At 27.1% G+C, this 19097-nt stretch overlaps 1 protein-coding gene across 1 annotated transcript; it reads left to right on the top strand.

Moving 5' to 3' along the window:
• The first annotated feature begins 11200 nt into the window (after nucleotides 1-11200).
• LOC120088459 (trihelix transcription factor DF1-like) lies at nucleotides 11201-13812 on the top strand. The gene is made up of 2 exons (XM_039045786.2): nucleotides 11201-11795; nucleotides 12073-13812. The coding sequence occupies exons 1-2, from the start codon at nucleotides 11554-11556 to the stop codon at nucleotides 13304-13306; spliced, it is 1476 nt and encodes a 491-aa protein (XP_038901714.2). The 5' UTR covers nucleotides 11201-11553; the 3' UTR covers nucleotides 13307-13812.
• Nucleotides 13813-19097: the final 5285 nt, after the last annotated feature.

The following is a 19097-nucleotide window of genomic DNA, read 5'->3' as shown; positions in this document are numbered from 1 at the left end:
AAGATTGAAGTTTAACTTCGGCCTCCAAAATTCAACATAATCTTGACCTAAAGATGAAGGGAATTATTTATAGAAAACGAGACAGCGTCGTAACACTTGAAATAGCATTGCAACGCTAAAGCATTCGATTAGGAGTATTATTAATTTTCGATCAAGTGGGAAAAACCCTGAAGCACTCGATCAACATCAATCAGGTGAGATTTGAATGGAAAGATAATTCAACATTTTCTCTTTAATTTGAAAACTATTTTTAAAAAATTAAATCTCAATTTTAGTGTTTTAATTCAAAATCAAAACTGAAATATTATTAATTTTACTAAAATTAATTCAAAATTAATTTTTCTAATAAAATTAATAATTAATTAAAAATTTTAATTAATTTAATATCAAATATCAAATTAATTTAACACTAATTCCACCATCATGAATCCTATTTATGAATTTAATATTTAAATCATATTTAAATATTAATTGGTTCTCCAATTTCATTTAATTCCAAAATTAAACGTATAATATATCACATATAATTACTAATTCCTTTAATTTTAATTCGAATGTTTCAAATTAACTTAGCTTGCTAGTCTAAGGCTAATCCATTTGTGAGCTAGTAGGGGGACCTCGTGGAGCTACAGATCATCGGCTCGAACGATCCGATATTAATTGGCTAAACTCTTTACACCGAATTAACCTATTTGTTAACTACTGGATCACTCCACTAAAACCCAAAGTTGCACTCCCCTCACTATACATATATTGTGTCTACTCGATATAACCATAATTAGTAAGTTAACCCTTCATAGGTTGTTTGTAATAACGACTGGGCCAAATGGTTGTTTTACCCCGAGATTACCTCTTATTCCTTAAGTCTCAATGATCCTTTAATGAACAATTGGTTTGTGATCCAATCATCAAACTAAGTCCCTTTTAGGCCAATGAAACGGTGGGCCTTTTGTTCAAGAGCTGGAGTCAAAACTTAAGGGAACAACCTCTCTACTATCCCTAAAAGCGGGTAGGAGTGAGTTCCATCTTGCACCCTATGTCCCCAGTTATCTACTCGGTCTTACCCCTAAAATGAGAGGCTTATTGAGCAGATGCTGTTAAGTCAACCCTCATCTATGCAAATCTAAGTATAATCCTGAATAAACAGGAGTTCATAGTTACATAAGGATTAAGGTCAAGTTACCCTGGTCATCACTTTAAATAGTCAATCTTAAAAAATAAACAACATTATAAAGTAAGAGTGACTTATTCGTGGTCTGATCTTGCACAAACTCATTGCATAGGACGTCCCCATTCCTCATGTCATTACATGTACGAATCAGGATCACTTTATCTATAGTACTTTACAACTCTTTGTAACAAGATCGCATCCAATAGTGTTACCAAAATAAGGCACCCAACCTTATTCATATACTATAAATTATTTTGACTATTTACTTAAATTTGATTCACTTTTATGTCTCTACATAAAGTTCAAGTATTCATGTAATAATCATGGATATTTTAGTTTATTGGATTTATTTCTAAAACGAAATAAACAATTCATATATTCAATAACAACTTATTGAATTTTCAGAAATAAGTTTATTATTTACAAACCATGAGTTTTAGGATATAAAATCCAACAGAGATGATTTGCAAAACAAAGAAAAATGGCTCTAATGCCTAAGTTAGTATGAGAATTGAAAAAGAAAGAATTAGTCAGAAGTTTTAAGTTCTCTAATACAGAGCCATAATGGTCTATTTATAGGAGATTTGATCTAAGGTTTATCTTAATTCTACTAGGATTAAGATATGAAGTTTAACATTCCTAGGATTAGGATATGACTTTTTCTAATCTCAAACAAACTAGATTAAATCTTATCTTATCGTATTTTTTTAGTGAATTTTTAGCTTTATTCTGATAAGGCAGAATTCTCTCCTCAATAGCAAGAATGAATGAAGTAAAATAGTTTGAGTGAGGAAAAAAAAAAGAAAAAGAAAAAGAAAAGGGAATGGGAAGTGTTAGAAATCAAATATCAAAAAGATAAAATGGAATCAATTAAAATTAGACAAATAAAAAATAATATAAATTAAAGATTGAGAGAGAAAATTGTTAGTTTATTTTCCCTAACCTCTCCTTTGCTATTGTGTGTGTGTGTATATATATATATATATATATATAATTCAATTAAAAAGTTGTATGTATACTTCATATCATATTCTTAAATATACTATAAGGTTCAAATGTTATATAAAGTAAATTTTGGATATTTGTGTAATTTAGGTCTTCAAATGGTATATATATTTACGTAGTTATCTTAAAAAAATCAATTCAAACTTGGTTTGAATAAAGAATAGAAATTAAAAAAAAAAGGTTAAAAGGGATTGAAAATGACACAAACATGCAAGTGTCTCTCAATTACGTGACCAAATTCCTCACTCTAATTAAAACAATTCAGTTTTATTTTGTTCTTTTTATCGTTGTGGGCTCTTTCTGCCTTTTTCTTCACCCATTTGCTTTCTTCAAAAGTAAATCTGACCTCCCTTTAGGAACGGGAAACAAAAAATAACAACAATAATTAAAAAAAGGAAAAAATTTACATTTTAATTGGATTTAATTTTCATTTAAACACTCAATTTTAAAATATTACATTTTTATTTTTAAATTTTGAGTATAATTTCAATTTAATCCCAAAATTTTAAAATATTACCTTAAAGTTGATGGTGTAAGATTACGAGTACTATATCAGATGAGCTAGACTCATATTGACATATATTATTAATGTTATTTAACAATGTAAATGACAAAATTAATTGTGCGGTTTGAAATGGAGCAAAAGATCTCTATTTTGTAATGCAAAAACATAATAATATTTCAATATTAAATCAAATTTATTAAATAACTAAAATATCCCAATCATAAATGGCTATCTTAAATCTCAAAATGTGATGATTTTATTTAAATTTCAAATTAAATCAAGAGTCAATTAATTTCAATCTCAAAATAAATCCAAACTTTAAAACAAGATAATATTAGTTAATTTAAATATCAAATTAAACCTAAACTTTAAAACAAAATAAAGTTCGGTTAATTCAAATCTCAAATTATACTGTACCATAAAAAAAAATGGTGTGTAAATTTGAGATAAAATAATGGAATTAACATTAACATTGCTCCCTCCATGCTGTGTTAAGGAGAAAAAATAAGGAGAATTAACATTAAATAAAGGAACAACAAAATTGAAAATTATTTTGTTGATCTTCACCTAAAATTAAAAACCAAAAAGTCACATATAGCCATACAATCAAAATTAAAAATGATGAGGAAGGAGGAACGATTAGCTGATCAACTCGACTTGTGTCTTCAGGTAGATCGTTTGTCGAGCTCTTGATTCGTTCTCTCAAGCTTGTATTTGTCCTCCAATCGCTAATTCAACTCTTACACCTCTAGAATTGCAAATTATGAAGACTCATTCTCAAATTGGTTTGAAAACTCGATCCCTTATTCCTTACTCAAATGCCGATTAGATAGTATTTTAGTTGACAGCGCTACAATGTTCTTAGAGCGTGCTACAAAGCTGGGCTTATCATTGAGTATAATGATGGTATTTAAATTTTTGAAGCATCGCGAAGAAGTATTGCTACCCTTGCTCTTGAGTTTGAAGCATTAGGAATCACCAATGGTATAGCGCAACAATGCCACCTCTTAAATCTAAAATGTTGCAACGCTTTCACTTTTACGGTTCTTGCTTCTTCTTCCATCTCTTCATGTCTCGATCCCTAAAATAGTCCTAAGGCTTTAGTTTCAATATTCTCAATTCTTTTTCCATAGCTCAGTTATGTAAAAACAATAAAAGAATGACATCAAACATAAGTACAAGACTAACTAACCTAATAACAAGTCTTAGAATAGCACTTTTCTAGTTCTACATGCTATTAGTATCCATGAACTGAATCTAGCAAAAATAGCCTTTCAAAAGACAAGGGTCCACTTATGTGTAAGAAAAGAATCAGAATCCCCAATTGCAAATTTTTAATATATTCTCATTTTCAATTGTGATTTGAAATAACACAGGAGAACATGAGCATATTCTAGAAACTTATTTAAAACGAGTTACAATGCACTATTTAGTTACATTCAAGATCTAAATCTACTCACCATGCATAACTAACTTCGAAGATAAAAAGGTATGGAAGATAATTCACTCGTTTAGAAAGTGGTTTGTGACATCAAAAGGTTACGGTGAGAAACATTCAATTTTCCCTTTTCTCCATTTTAATGGATGGTTATAAGGATATACTAGATAATTTCATGTATAAAATCATTAAATAAATTATTTTGCTCCTATTTCTTAGTCATGCATGCAAAAGGAAAAAAAAAAAAACTAATTTTTCTCTATTTTTTAACACAGAAAGTAAATAATACTAAAGTTTTTAAAAATTAGTTTCATTTTAACGTGAATTGTATCCTAGATTTATTTAAAAAAAAAAAAAGAAGTTTCAATTTTGATTTATTTTCAAGATTTGATTTAAGATCACATCAAATTTTTTCTGTGTGACTCTAACTTTTCATTCGATTATCTCTTTTTTTTCTTTTTTTTTTATCTCTTTATCTATTTCTTTCTCATGCGTTTTTTTCTCTCTATTTCGTTAAGATCTTATTATTTTTTTTTTTTAGCATAATGCCTAGTTGCAATCAAGAATTTCTTGACTTTTTTTTATTTATAATTTTTTGCACCCAGACTCTTGGGGAATTTTCCGCAATTATTGGTATCAAACCAATAACGATTCATACAAGCTAAATCTTCTAATCGATAATTGGGCCAAAGAAAGAACTTATATTCTTCCTCTCTAATTTATTTCTTTTTATACGGTAAAACAACAAAATATTAAGTAGATTTTCTATTGAAAATGAATCTCAATCCTTCACTCATGCCTACCTCTCTCTCAACATTCTTTTTCTTTTTTTTATTTTATTTATTTATTTTATTTTTAAGAAAACTTTTTATAATTGAGTATGAAACTAAATTTGATTAATTATATACATTGAGTTTTGATTTTAAATTTAGACTAAATTGAATAACAAATTGTGAATTTTCTAAACCAAAGGAATTAAGGTGTTAATCAAATCATCCAATATAAAAAGTAATATTTATTTGGAATAAAATTTAAAATTAAGAAGAAGAAGCATTGTGAATAAGTTTTTAGGATTTATGTATATACAGAAAAGAAATAATATTTTAGTTTAAAATAAACTTTAAAATTAAAAGAAATAATTACATCATCCAAATCTAAATAAAAAATATTTCTTTATTACGAAAATTATCATGAAATAAAAATATTAATAACTTAAAAAGATAATTAAATCATCCAATTCCAAATAAATAAATAAAGATTTTGTGGGTGAATTTTTTTTTTTTATTCAGAGAGGATTATATGAAATAAAAAAAAAAGTGAATAATGATATTTTGGTTAAAATTAAAATTTGAAAGTAACAAATTAAATAAAATGATCCAAATCAAAATAAATAAATAAAAATATTATAAACTAATATATTTTAATAACCATCATTAAAATAAAAATAAGGAAGAATTATTTTTTAAAAATGGAATAACCAATAAATTTTCTATTACATGTATTTCTTAAAAGTATTAAAGGATTTATTTGATTCCTATAAAACAAAAAAAAATATGTATTTTATTCCTATAAAACAGGGGCAAGGTACGTAATATTCGGGTAGTAAAATTAAATAGGAGAAAATGTGTTTAAAAAAGAAAAAAGAGATTGTTAATTTTGTTTGAGAAAAACAGTAAAAGAGGGTAAGAAGGTAAAGTCAGTTTGTAATGTGATTGAGATTTGAGAGCCGTATCCCTATCCACTATCCAGTGGGGAAACACGACGCCCAAAAGCCTAAGATGGGCTGCGTGGGCCCATCAGCCGACCTCAAGTTTCAAACTCAAAAATTAATTATTATTATTTTTTTTTAATATATATTGAAAATTCTACCGCATCCCATTCTTACCAATTTTAATTGATAACTATTACTTGACTTTGACTACTAATCCAATCACCCTCTCTAAATTGCAATTTTCCCATTTTACCCTCAATCATTATGATTATTACTCCCTTTCAAAATAGTAAATATAAGGATAAGTAGAAAAAACTATGTATTTGAGGTGGAAAATATTTTAATCTGAATAGGAAATAGTGAGCGTATAAAAAAAAGGATAAGTAGAAAATAGTATAACAAATGGTACATACTATATAACAACCCATGGATTTCAAATAGTAAAGTTTGTAACAAATAAACAAAGAAATTATGAGTAGAAAATAGTAATAGTGTAATAAATAGTAAACACTACAACAAAGAGAAATTTGAAATAGTAACACTGTAATTAATTGTAGATTATAATAGTTGGAAACACCAACTATTATAATTGAAGCACCAAATGTGGAGTTATCCACTCCATCTACTTGAAGTTAGGGCCCAAATGTCTCTACAATAATTGCAATTGATAGCATTTTTAAGACTAATAATGAAGTGTATAACAACATTTTTAAAGAATTGCAAATATAGTAAAATCTATCGATGATAGACCTATCGTTAGCAGACTTCTATCGCTGGTAAACTCATACCAGCATATTATTGATACTTCTCAAGAGTTGGATCTAAATTTTGCTATATCTACAATTTTTTTTGTATTGTGCTATATAAGTTAATATTTTGATTTGATTACTATATTTGCAATTGGCCTTTTAAATTATAGTTAGCTTCCAAAATTTCAATTTTGTGTTTAGTAGGTCATTGTAAAATAAGTTACATACTTATTTTTAAAAAAGAAAAATAAATAAGTTAACGAATTAGTAGACTTAAAATTAAATTTGGATATTATATAAAATAGATCTACAAATATTAAAAAATGTATTCTACACAAAATTAAAAGCTCAAGCATCTATTAAACACAAAATTCAAGATTCAAGATTTGCATATATTATTTATTTATTTATTTTATTTTATTTTAAGGTTCAAGAACCTAAAAGATATAAAGTTGGAAATTTGAGACTAAAGGTATAAATGCAACCTAATTATTAAAAATAAAAATATATATCAAATAAAAAACCTAAATTTTAGTTTAAATGATTATTACATAGTTTCTATTCTAATCATTTATAAAAAATAACTTTTAGTATCAATATTTGTCAATATTTTCAGAAATATAGAATTGAATACATTTATTATTTTTCCCTTGCTAAGTTTAATATGACAATTTGAGCTTCTAGTTTCTTTTCATGGATACAATATTTTGAGTCTTTGACCAATAATTTTAATGTTTCTTTTTATGATATAAGCATAGTTTAAAATTTCGTCGAAATTCGAGATTTCGACGCGTTCGAAATTTCGGTATAGAAAGAATTCCAATTTTAACCCATTTTCGAAATTTCGATGAAAATTTCGATTTTTTAAAAGATCAATTAAGCTCAATGGAAGTTTTTAAAGGTTTATAGACTTGTCTTGAGATTACATGAATTTTATTTTTATACCATTCAAAGCTTTCATTTTTAAGAAACCAAAATTTTGATAAAAATAACATATATTTATTTTTAATTTCATTCAAACATTTTTCTATTAATTTTTCACATCATTTCACCTCAAAATTGAATTGATGTGAGTTTTGTTCATTTTACCATCCAAAGTTTTCATTTCCACGAAAAAAACTTAAAAACTATGTTCATAAGCAGTAGTAAAACACAACAAAACTATGGTCAAGATAGTTATTCTTACTCAAATTATGAAGGTCCTTAAAGACTTGACCATAACAATTTCTAGCTTAACTTTCCATCGAATAGTTATCATATATATAAAGAAGGAAGATCATCGATCAGTGAGATGTATCTACCAATAGGGTCTATATATTGGCCCCATACGAGTCTATCATTTTCATTTAAATAACCATCTTCAACATTTTCAATATAGGATGACCTGGGAGCAATACTGTAATTTCTACAAGAATTATCAAGATTCTAGATTAGATGCTCCAAAATCATCTTTTTGGTATTAGACATGTAAGTTTTATAATGAATAATTTACAATTATTTTCTATGCGAACATTTCAATCCTTTAATTTTGCAATTAATTGCCAATATCTAATATTTTCTTGTAATTATTTTTTCATTTCTTTTTTAAATTTATACTCTAGTATTGACATTTACACATATATTTACATTATATCTCTAAATATTATCTTACTTTAAAAAAATGAGAATTAAAAAAGATCAAATATAGTCTAATTAGGTCACAATCAAAGTTTCATTAACTAATTATAACAATTTTCATCAATCTCCATAAAAATTTTCAAAATTCATCGATATCGATATTACCACAAACTCGAGACCTCCATATTTCATGCCTTGGATATAAATTAATAATAATAATCTTTCTCAAAAAGAAGAAAAAAAGTAATAATTGGTGAAATATTGATTATATATATATATTTAATCTCTTGATTTTGACCAAAAGTCGCAGATTGGTGATTTTGGATCCATTGGAGATAAAGTCAAAAAGGGCAATAATAACCAATCAAAATTAAATTAGTATTCGCCAATCAACATTTCACATTTCAAATCAACTGTATAGCTGTACTTGTTCACACTTAACCATAACTCCAACTTTTTTTTTATTATTATCTTTTACAATAGTATTATTTTATTCATTACATTTACTTTGTAATTGGTTCCATTTTGGTCCATATACATATATTTTATTTTTAATAAATCTTAAATATAATCTCTATGGTTGGTTTATTATTGATTTTTTTAAAATATTTTAATTATCTATTAACATTTTTATATTAATATATTGTATGTTATTACATGAAAATTATTATCATTTAAATAATTTTGAGAACCAAATCGATATTTTGACCGTTTTATTTCCTCTGAAAGTTATTCTTTTGAGGATTTAAGAATAATATCCTTAATAATCCTAATAAAAAGTTCAATAATACTTCCATTCCTATAGTTAAATGTTTCAAATTTTATCCTATAATTTATTTACGTATTTTTTTCTTTATTTGATAAATCCATACTAAATTCTTTATACATATTAGTATGAAATGTGTAATAAAAAAGTTATTGAAATTAAATTTTTAGGGAAAAAAATCAATTGATTAAAATACAAGAATAAAACTAAAAGTATGAATCTAAATACAACTTAGGCCATATTTACACTAGTAGAAAAATAATAAATGAATGGTAATTAAAAAAAGTGAGCCCAAATAAATTATGTTTGTTGTGTGTTTACCTTGTATTTGGTATACTAATACATGGGCTCACTGCCCTATTTGTAATAAAAATGTAAATTAATTAGTGAGGGGAGGGCGTTCATTTCGTTTGTGTTTTGAAATTGTATTATCGTTACCGTTACCGTTACCGTTAATGTACTATACCAACATGAGTGCACCTCAACTAACATAGTGCTTGTACTATCGACCTCGAGGTTAGAAAAAAAAAAAGTATAAATATACCATACTTACTATTGCTGTTCCATTACCATTTAAAGTTAAATAATAACGATAATAATAAGTGTGACAACTTTCATTATATATTAGTAAACGTGGACTTATATTTATTAACATCTTAAAAAGATTAGGTAAAACAAAGTAAAAAGTTAAATATGGAAGACAAAATTGATATAAATGTAAAAAGTATATAAAACAAATTACAATTTAAGAGGGGGTAAAAATAACTGTTTTATTTATTTGGGTAGTTATGGCTTATGGAGCACCTCTCAAAATGGTAGTGGTCTTACTTTATTTCTTTCTTTATCATCTTTTATTTTATTTTCAAATTCATTTTAAAAAATATCATTATCCCTTTCCAAAAATAATCAAGCAAGAGTAAGAATTTTTATTCCATAAGCATCATACTTAAGAGGCATCATCTAGATTTTTTAAACAAAACCCCAATATTTTAAGCCTATTCTTTCCTATCTAATTTTTTTTCGGAAAAAAAGAAGAAGAGAGAGACAGTAAATAAATAAATATTTTTTTTATGTAAAATGCCGAAGAATAAAATTTTCAAGAAACATCCAAGAAGATATTTAAAAATTGAATTTACATTTAGCCTAGTTTAAATGAAAATATGCTTTAACTATATTTTAAATTATATCTTTACTTTAATGTGCATTATACGTGACAAACATAAAATAAAAAAACCCTAATTCACCCTACCTAATTATAAATACTCAATTTGATAATCAGTTGTTGGGTAATGGTTTTATTTTGTTTTACTATTTTTGATATTTATACTTAAATTTTAAAATAAATACACGAATTTGAAAATTACTTTTTCTAATTATTTTATTCCAAAAATTAATTTGGTTTTTGAAAATATTAGTGAAAAATGTTTAACAAAACAAAAAATTTATAGATGGAATTAGTGTTTATAAGCTTGGTTTCATAAATTAATATCACGTTTAGTAACCATTTGGTTTTTGAATTTTTGTTTTTGAAAATCAAGTTTATAGACACTACTTTCATCTCTAAATTTTGTTATTTGTTATTTACTTCTTATCAATGGTTTGAAAAACCAAACCAATTTTTGAAAATTAAAAAAAAAGTAGCTTTAAAAACTTGTTTTTGTTTTTGAAATTTGGCCAAAAATTTAATCATTGTACTTAAGAAATATGCAAAATATTACAAGAAATGAGGAGAAAATAGACTTAATATTCAAAAACCAAAAACAAAGAAACGAAATGATTCCTAAACAAGGCTTTAATAATCACCAAATGATATTCTCCCTCTTTGGTAACTATTTCTTTTTTATTTTTATTTTTTTTGTTCTTAAAAGTTAAACATATTTTCTCTCGATTTTCTTACAATGATTTGTATGTTTCTCAAGTACAAATGTAGAATTCTTAGTCAAATTCAAAAACAAAAACAAATTTTGAAAATTATTTTTTTACTTTCAAAATTTACCTTAATTTTATAAAATATCGGTAAAAAGGTAGATAATAAAACAAGAAATTGAGTATTGAAATGAGTGTTTATAATTAATGACAAAAAATCAAATAATTATCCAATAAGCTTTTATTACAGTTATTTTCATATTTTATAATCAAACACTTTAATTCTTAACCAAATTCTTATATATATATATAAAATAAAATTTCAAAAACCTTTTTTTTTTTTTTCTTTTTAAGCAACATTTCAAAGTCCGTAAAAAGAAAAAAAATTAAAATTAAAATCCAAAGGGCAATAAAATTTGCCAAAAATTTCATCTATTTGTTTATTTATTTATCTATCTTAGTTGTTTGTTTTACTTAGCTTTATAGAGGCAATGAAATTGAAGAAGGTAAGGAAAGGAAGGAAAATAATGGCGGATGTGAAGCTTTGAAGCCAAGAGTGAGCAATGGAATCCCATCTCTTAATATCCTGTTCCTCCAATTTACCCTTTACCGACATCTTCACAGAACCCTAGAATTATTATTTTTTTTTTTTTTTTAAAAAAATTACATCTCTTCTTTTTCAACTGTTTTTTTTTTTGCCGTAAGCTGTAAAATTCCTGTAACTGATGCTGGAAATTTCGCCTTCGCCGGAAAACTCTACCCCCACCGCCGCTGCCGTCGTGAACCGGGCCGCCGAGGAAGACGGTGCAGCAGCCTCTGCCGGACTTTCCGAGGAAACTGACCGGAACTGGCCAGGTAATCGGTGGCCGCGAGAGGAGACTATGGCTTTGTTGAAGGTGCGGTCGAGTATGGATACTGCGTTCAGGGATGCAAGCTTGAAAGCTCCTCTATGGGAAGAAGTTTCCAGGTTAGTTCGGATTTGAAGATTTTCTGTTTGTTTACCGAGAAACTTTTAGGAGAATTGTATGGAATTTGGATTGGATTGGATTGGATTCTTACTTCTGTTAATTGATTTTCCTGGAAAATTGTTTGGTTACTGATTTATTCTCTTTGAAACCGAGTTCTTCTGAGTAATAACTTGTGATATTCTATGCTCCTCTTTTGGTTTGGAATTTGTTGTTTCGTTAATTGAATTTTCTGAATCGAAGTCATGGAGTTTTGGAACTGAATCTTATGTTTGTTAGGAAATTGGCTGAGCTTGGGTATAATCGAAATGCGAAAAAATGCAAAGAGAAGTTTGAGAACATTTATAAGTATCATAAAAGAACTAAAGATGGTAGATCTGGGAAAGCGAATGGGAAAAATTATAGGTATTTTGAGCAATTAGAAGCTTTTGATAATCATCCATTGCTTCCCTCTCAAGCTGATTCAATGGAAGAAATCCCAAGGATTATCCCAAACAATGTTGTTCACAATGCAATTCCATGTTCCGTAGTAACCCCGGGTGCGAATTTTGTTGAGACTACCACCACTTCGATATCGACGTCGACCACGTCTTGTTCGAGTAAAGAATCGGGTGGGACGAGGAAGAAGAAGAGGAAGTTTGTGGAGTTCTTTGAGAGGTTAATGAACGAGGTGATTGAGAAGCAGGAGAAATTGCAAAAGAAGTTTGTGGAGGCATTGGAGAAGTGTGAAGTGGAGAGGTTAGCTAGAGAAGAAGAATGGAAGATGCAAGAATTAGCTCGAATCAAGAAAGAGCGAGAGCGTTTGAATCAAGAGAGATCGATTGCGGCTGCAAAGGATGCAGCTGTTCTTTCATTCTTGAAGGTTTTCTCTGAACAGGTGGGCACAGTGCAGTTTCCTGAGAACTTGATTTTGATGGAGAATTTGACTGAGAAGCAAGATGATGGTAATGTTGACAGAAATACAAGCACTCGAGAGAATATCAACAATGGTAATTCGAGTCAGATTAGCTCATCTCGATGGCCGAAAGAAGAGATAGATGCTCTGATTCAGCTTAGGACTAGTCTGCAGATGAAATACCAGGATAATGGCCCTAAAGGTCCTCTCTGGGAGGAAATATCACTAGCCATGAAGAAACTTGGGTATGATAGAAATGCAAAGAGGTGTAAAGAGAAATGGGAGAACATCAACAAATACTTCAAAAGAGTAAGGGAAAGCAACAAAAAGCGACCCGAGGATTCAAAGACATGCCCTTATTTCCAGCAGCTCGACGCATTGTACAAACAGAAATCCAAGAAAATCATCAACAATCCAACCAATCCAAATTACGAACTAAAACCCGAGGAACTATTGATGCACATGATGGGCGGCCAAGAAGAAAGCCACCAGCCCGAATCAGCAACAGACGACGGCGATCAGAACCAAGAAGATGAAGTCGAAGGCGAAGGCGAAGACGAAGACGAGGACTATCAGATTGTAGCCAGCAACAGCAATAATCAAATGGAAGTTAACTAGCAAAGGGCTCAAATGTGGCATTCTATTCTTGCAATCTCACAAGGTGGTAAAAAGGTCAGATCCTTCAACTCTACTACAAAAAGAAGCCAACTAGAGTGTAGCTTAATTGGCATAGTACTCGTGCTATCGACCTCGAGGTCTGAGGTTCGATTCTCCCACCCCACACTTTAATTACAATACCTTTGCAAAAAAAAAAGATACTACAAAAAGAAATGAAACTTCATGGGAATTGGAATCTGTCTGTCTATATATATTATGTATATCTTTCTTTATTTCTTGAATAGATGATGATACTTGTAGGCTAGAGAGAGAGAGAATAAGAGGGGGGGACTTTGAATTGTTTATTGTGTGCAAAAGTTGAAAGATGTTTGTTTGCTCCATGTTTGTTTGTCTCTGTATCAATAAAGAAAAAACCAGCATTATTTTGCTGTTGCAGGTGTTGGTAAAATTCTGTAGTAAGCCTGTTTAATGATATAATGCAAAAGTTTCCATTGATCTTCCTTTCATTTCTCTCTCTCTCTCTTCTTTTGTAAGCCTTTTTAAGAGAGAATTTAGAACAGAAATGGTAATAATCATAGCACTCGTGGGAAGGGAAAGGAGCAGTAAAGTGATAAAACCTTTGACATTTTGCATCACTCGTGCATTGCAAAATATAATCATTGGAGTAAATTCCTGCACCCATCTCTGTATTCAACTACTGCAATTATAGATAGGTTTTTTTTTTAAAAAAAAAAAAAAAAAATTATAATTCACTAATTAAAAATTGGTTTAGTTGTTGAATGACATTGACCTTCTACATTTTTCTATTAATTTGAAAACCAGTAATTCATGGGTAAAATAAGTTTTTTTTTTTTTTCCTCCATTCCATTATTTATTTATTTTTTATTTAGAAAAGTACTCTCTCCAAAAATGTATTTTTTCATACCTTATTTGTATTTTCATACTTTTGGAATGCTCTGTTGTGATTTCTAGATTTGTAAACAATTTATATTAGTCTCATGACAATATTTCAGTCAACTAGTCAATTTTTCCGTAATAATTTTAGAGAAAAATCACTATTTTCTCTAAAGTCCAGTATTTTAGTGTTTTTTTTCCTCCTCTTTTATTTGGTTTCTCCAACAAATGTGGAGTTGTAAGATTGAAATTTGAACTTTTTTTTTTTTTTTTTGAGGAATTGAAATTTGAACTTTTTAAGGAAGGTAGTACATATTTCATTTGCATCAAATTGGCCTACCATTTGATCTTAAATACTTAAGAGAGAATATAAATGCATTTTCTAAACTTTTTTCTTTTTGGTAATCCCACACTTACGTTTTCTTTGGATAAATATCATGTGAGATTTATAATTTTATTAATTAAACCTTTTAACTTTTATAGACGAATTAATTTAGACTCTCAATTAAGATTTTATTTGAAAATTAATTTGTATGAAATTCTAATTTTTTATTTTGTTAATTTGATATTTGAAGAAGTTTATACACACTTAAGAATTAAATGCATTAACAATTTTCAAATATAATCCTAATAAAGTTCTAAATCAAACTAAATTTGAAGGAATGTGTAAATTAATACAATATCTATTTATTAAGTAAATTAAGGAAGAAAAAAAAAAGCATATGTTAGGAGGATTTTGGCTAAATGATTTATGGGAGGTAAATAATAGATTAAAATGGATTTCTATTTATTTAAAGTTAATAATACAATTTAAAATGAATTTTCATGTACAGTAAGTATATATATATATATTCTCTTCTTTTTCTAGTTCTCCTTTTTACCTCGGGAGAATATAGATACATATCCTAACTACTCTTATGTTATTCGAAAATTGTTTTTTTTTTTAAATCATTTAAGATTATTCTATATTTTTTTAACAACTCCATCGATCATTTGAAAAATAAGGTTAAATTATAAAATATGCCATTGTATTATACCATTAATTTAAAAAATACCCTATATACTTCCAAAAGATAATATTGCCCTATATTTTTACAAATATTGTTTAAAAAATATTCTAGAAGTAGAAATCATTTACAATTTTGGACAAAAATTGAGATATGAAATGGTTTGGAGTGTTCTAGAGAATAAAATTTGGATCACATCATTTCAGGTCATTGTCACAGTTTTAAGTCCCAATTTTTTTTTTGTTGGAAATTTGAAAGGATTTCTATTCTAACGATAGTTTTGAAACTTCAGAGATAATGTTGAAAATTCTTAAAGGTATGTTTAAAATAAAGGGTAAAGTTAAGAGTATTTGTTATAATTTAACTAAAAAAACAAGTTGCTCGTATACTCGTCAATTATAGATTTGGTTTACATATATGATTTATAATCATGGCAAAAATTACTCAAATTTTGTTGAGACAAGTCGCATCAATTTAATTAACATTGAAAATTCATATATCCTGAAATTGAGTAATAAAAAGACTTTTTGAGGTTGAAATGACACTGATTGCTCTATGATCATTCGTTGATGGTTGAAGTTATTTAATTTCATCAACTATTGCTAAGACTTACACATCAAACAAAGACGATAAAACTCCGATCCTTATCCAATATAGGGTCACTTTTAGGGGAAAAAAAAAGTTTCTACTTTTAGACACACACACTAATCCTCAATTTAGCATACTTTTTAACTTTGAAATTATTGTAAATTAGTATTAAATAATTATAATTGAAGTTTTTTTTTCGAGGTTGATTAATCCTGGCATACTTTAAGAATTACGTCAAATGAGTCTCCAAGTTAGAATTTTTTTTATTAAATGTTTGAGAAATTACCATTAATGACAATTTGAATATGTTATTTTGTAGTTGTGTCATCCATATTTGATATTTTGCGAATATGGCAAAAATTTCAAATATGAAATTTTAATTATTTTTTATTCCATATTTAACTTAAACAATCAATTGATAGAGAGAAAGAAAAATAGTGACCGGCGACAAGATGTGCGATAGTCAATAGAAGTAAGTGGCGGGGAGGTAAAGCAGTGGCCAGTGGCCGATGGTGTGGAGTAGTGCTAGTTGGTGAAAGTGCAAATTTTTTAAAAATCTAATATCAAGTCAGTCAAGTTCATCATTATTAAGTTTAACTACAGTATATCAATCAAGTGTATCGACAATATATCAATCAAGTGTATCAACATTATTAAATACTACATAATTATCAAGTTTATCAGCAATATATCAATCGTGTATATCAGTATCAAGTATATTAGTCAAGTACATCGAATTTATCAATTGTATAAACAGGTGAATGACTAATTATTAGCAATTTATTAGACAACCATATATAAGTAAAGTGTATCAAATTTATCAACTAAGCGACTGCATAATTGACAAGTATATCAAGTATATCATTCAAGTGCATCATTATCAAGTATATCAAATATATTAGTAGTGTATTAGTATCAAGTGTATATTAGTAGTGAGAGCATTTGCGACATTTTGCATCTTTTATATATAAGCCGAGTTTCATTTTTGCCATTTTTGCAAACAATAAATATGTGGGTTATGAGCCTAATTAGTGTAACTTGTTTTACTCTTTTTGCAAGTGCATATCCCTAAATATTTTAACTTTTTATTATGTGTCTAATAGGTAACTGGACTTTGAAATTTGTCTAATAAGTCTTAGATTTTTTAATTATATCAATAAGTTTTTAAACTTCCAATTCTATATCTAGCAAGTCATTGAATTATTCGACAATTTTTTTAAAAAACCAATATGGTACAAAATTAAAAGTTTAATGTCATCTTAGATACAAGTTTTTATTTTATATCTTATAGACTTATTAATCTTAAGAAATATTGAATAGTTAAAAACTTATAAGAAACAAAATTGAAAGGTTAAGAAGCTATTTATTATTTATTTTAAAGTATAGGGACTTACCCGGACCAAGTAAATAAGTTTAGGGATTAAATCTATACTTTAACATTTTATTGATATATCAATATGAAAAATATTAAAAGAAAAAAAAAAGAATTAGAGAGAAAAAGAGATGGGGACTAGAACGATCCTAACCATTTTTTTTGGATAAGCAAATTATTAAAGTGTAGATTTAACTTTCTTTGATTAAAATTATAAGCATTAATTACTATACACACTATTTGGAGAAATATTTTTGACCACTCAAAAACCAACCTCATCCTTTGAGTTAATTCTTATCCTTTAGACTATTCCACATGGACCCTATGAACATGATGTTAACTGTAAGTTTAAGAAAAATCAAATGGCTAATTATTTATCACTTTGAATAAGTTAAGACATCATTTTTATGGTAATATGGAAAGCATTTGGAATCAATATTCATCCCATCCTAATCAATATTCATCCCATCCTAATCAATATTCAAATGTCTAATCTATACTATCTAAAATAAGTTATTGGAGAATAACATTCGATTTTTCCTTTTTCCCTTTTAGTCGATGGTTATAGGGATATATTAGGTAATAATTTTACATTTAAAATCATTAAATAATTATTTTACCCCTATTATTGAGCATCACACACAAAAGAAAAAATTTCCATTTTTTTTTCTTTTTTAACATCAAATGTGAATGGTATTAAATATTTTTTTAAAAAATTATATCTCGATTCATTTATAAAAAAAAAATAATTTTGATTTTGATTTATTTTCAAGATTTGAGATCAAATCAAATTTTATCTATAAACTCAATCCTTATACTACAAAGTTTCAGCAATTATCTCTTTCTCTCTTACTTTCTCCTATTTTTTTTTTCCTCTTTTTCTATTTTGATAATAACCTTATGTTTTTTTTTTTCTTTTGCAACGTTATGCGCCTAGGCCTTACTCCAACTCCAACTATTATTTCATAATTGATAAGATATTTTTTTTCTTCTTATTTCTTTTTATATGAAAAAAACGTAAATAATAATCTTTTGATTAAAACAAAAGTTTGAAATTAACAAGATTAATTAAATCATCCAAATTAGAATAAATAAATAAATAAAATTTTAAACTAAAAGATGATTATCACGAATTTAAAAAAGGAATGGAAAAAATATATTATTTTTAACTAAGAGAAAACTATCACGAAATTTTAAAATATTTAATTTTGTGAAAAAAAATTAACCAATATATCTTCTATTCTTACAAAGTATTCAACTAGTTATTTAAAAACACTTTTACTTACGTTAACTTAACTTACATGAAAGTATCATAATTTAGTCTATGATCTATAATAATTTAGACCATGTTTGATATCATTTGGTTTTTGAATTTTGAAAATTGTACTTGTTTTCTCACAACTTTATACTCATATATGTAATAATGTAAATATTAGAGTTCTTAGTCAATTTCCATGAACAAAAATAAGTTTTTGAAAACTTTTTTTTTTAATTTTAAAAATTTCACTTTGATTTTGAAAATACTGGTAAATGAAGACAATAAAACATAGAAAGATATAGGTGAAACTGAAGTTATAGGCTTAATTTTCAAAAAACCAAACAGGACCTTAGTACTCTGCTTTTAATTGTATATAACAATTTATAGTTATTTAATCCTTATCATGAAAATATTGTTAATGTTTAAAGAGATTTCTTACATATGTAGATTGATAAACTGATCAAGGATTAAATGTAAATAAACTATAAAGATTAAGTTGCTGCATTATAAAAATTAACACTTAATTTTGATGAGCTTTTCTCGTGGCAGGGATTGGGTTGTCTCAATTAAAGACATGAACTAAATTGTTACATTAAAAAATTAATGGACTAAATTGTCACAAAATAATTTTAAAAAAAATACCGAACTATTTTTTTTAGCACATAGACAAAA

The sequence above is a fragment of the Benincasa hispida genome, chromosome 10 (genome assembly GCF_027475165.1).
Source record: "Benincasa hispida cultivar pf3 chromosome 10, pf3_genome.v1.1, whole genome shotgun sequence".
Taxonomy (NCBI): Eukaryota; Viridiplantae; Streptophyta; class Magnoliopsida; order Cucurbitales; family Cucurbitaceae; genus Benincasa; species Benincasa hispida.
The sequence above is the reverse complement of the archived record's forward strand: the minus strand, read 5'-3'. Positions and strand labels throughout refer to the sequence as shown.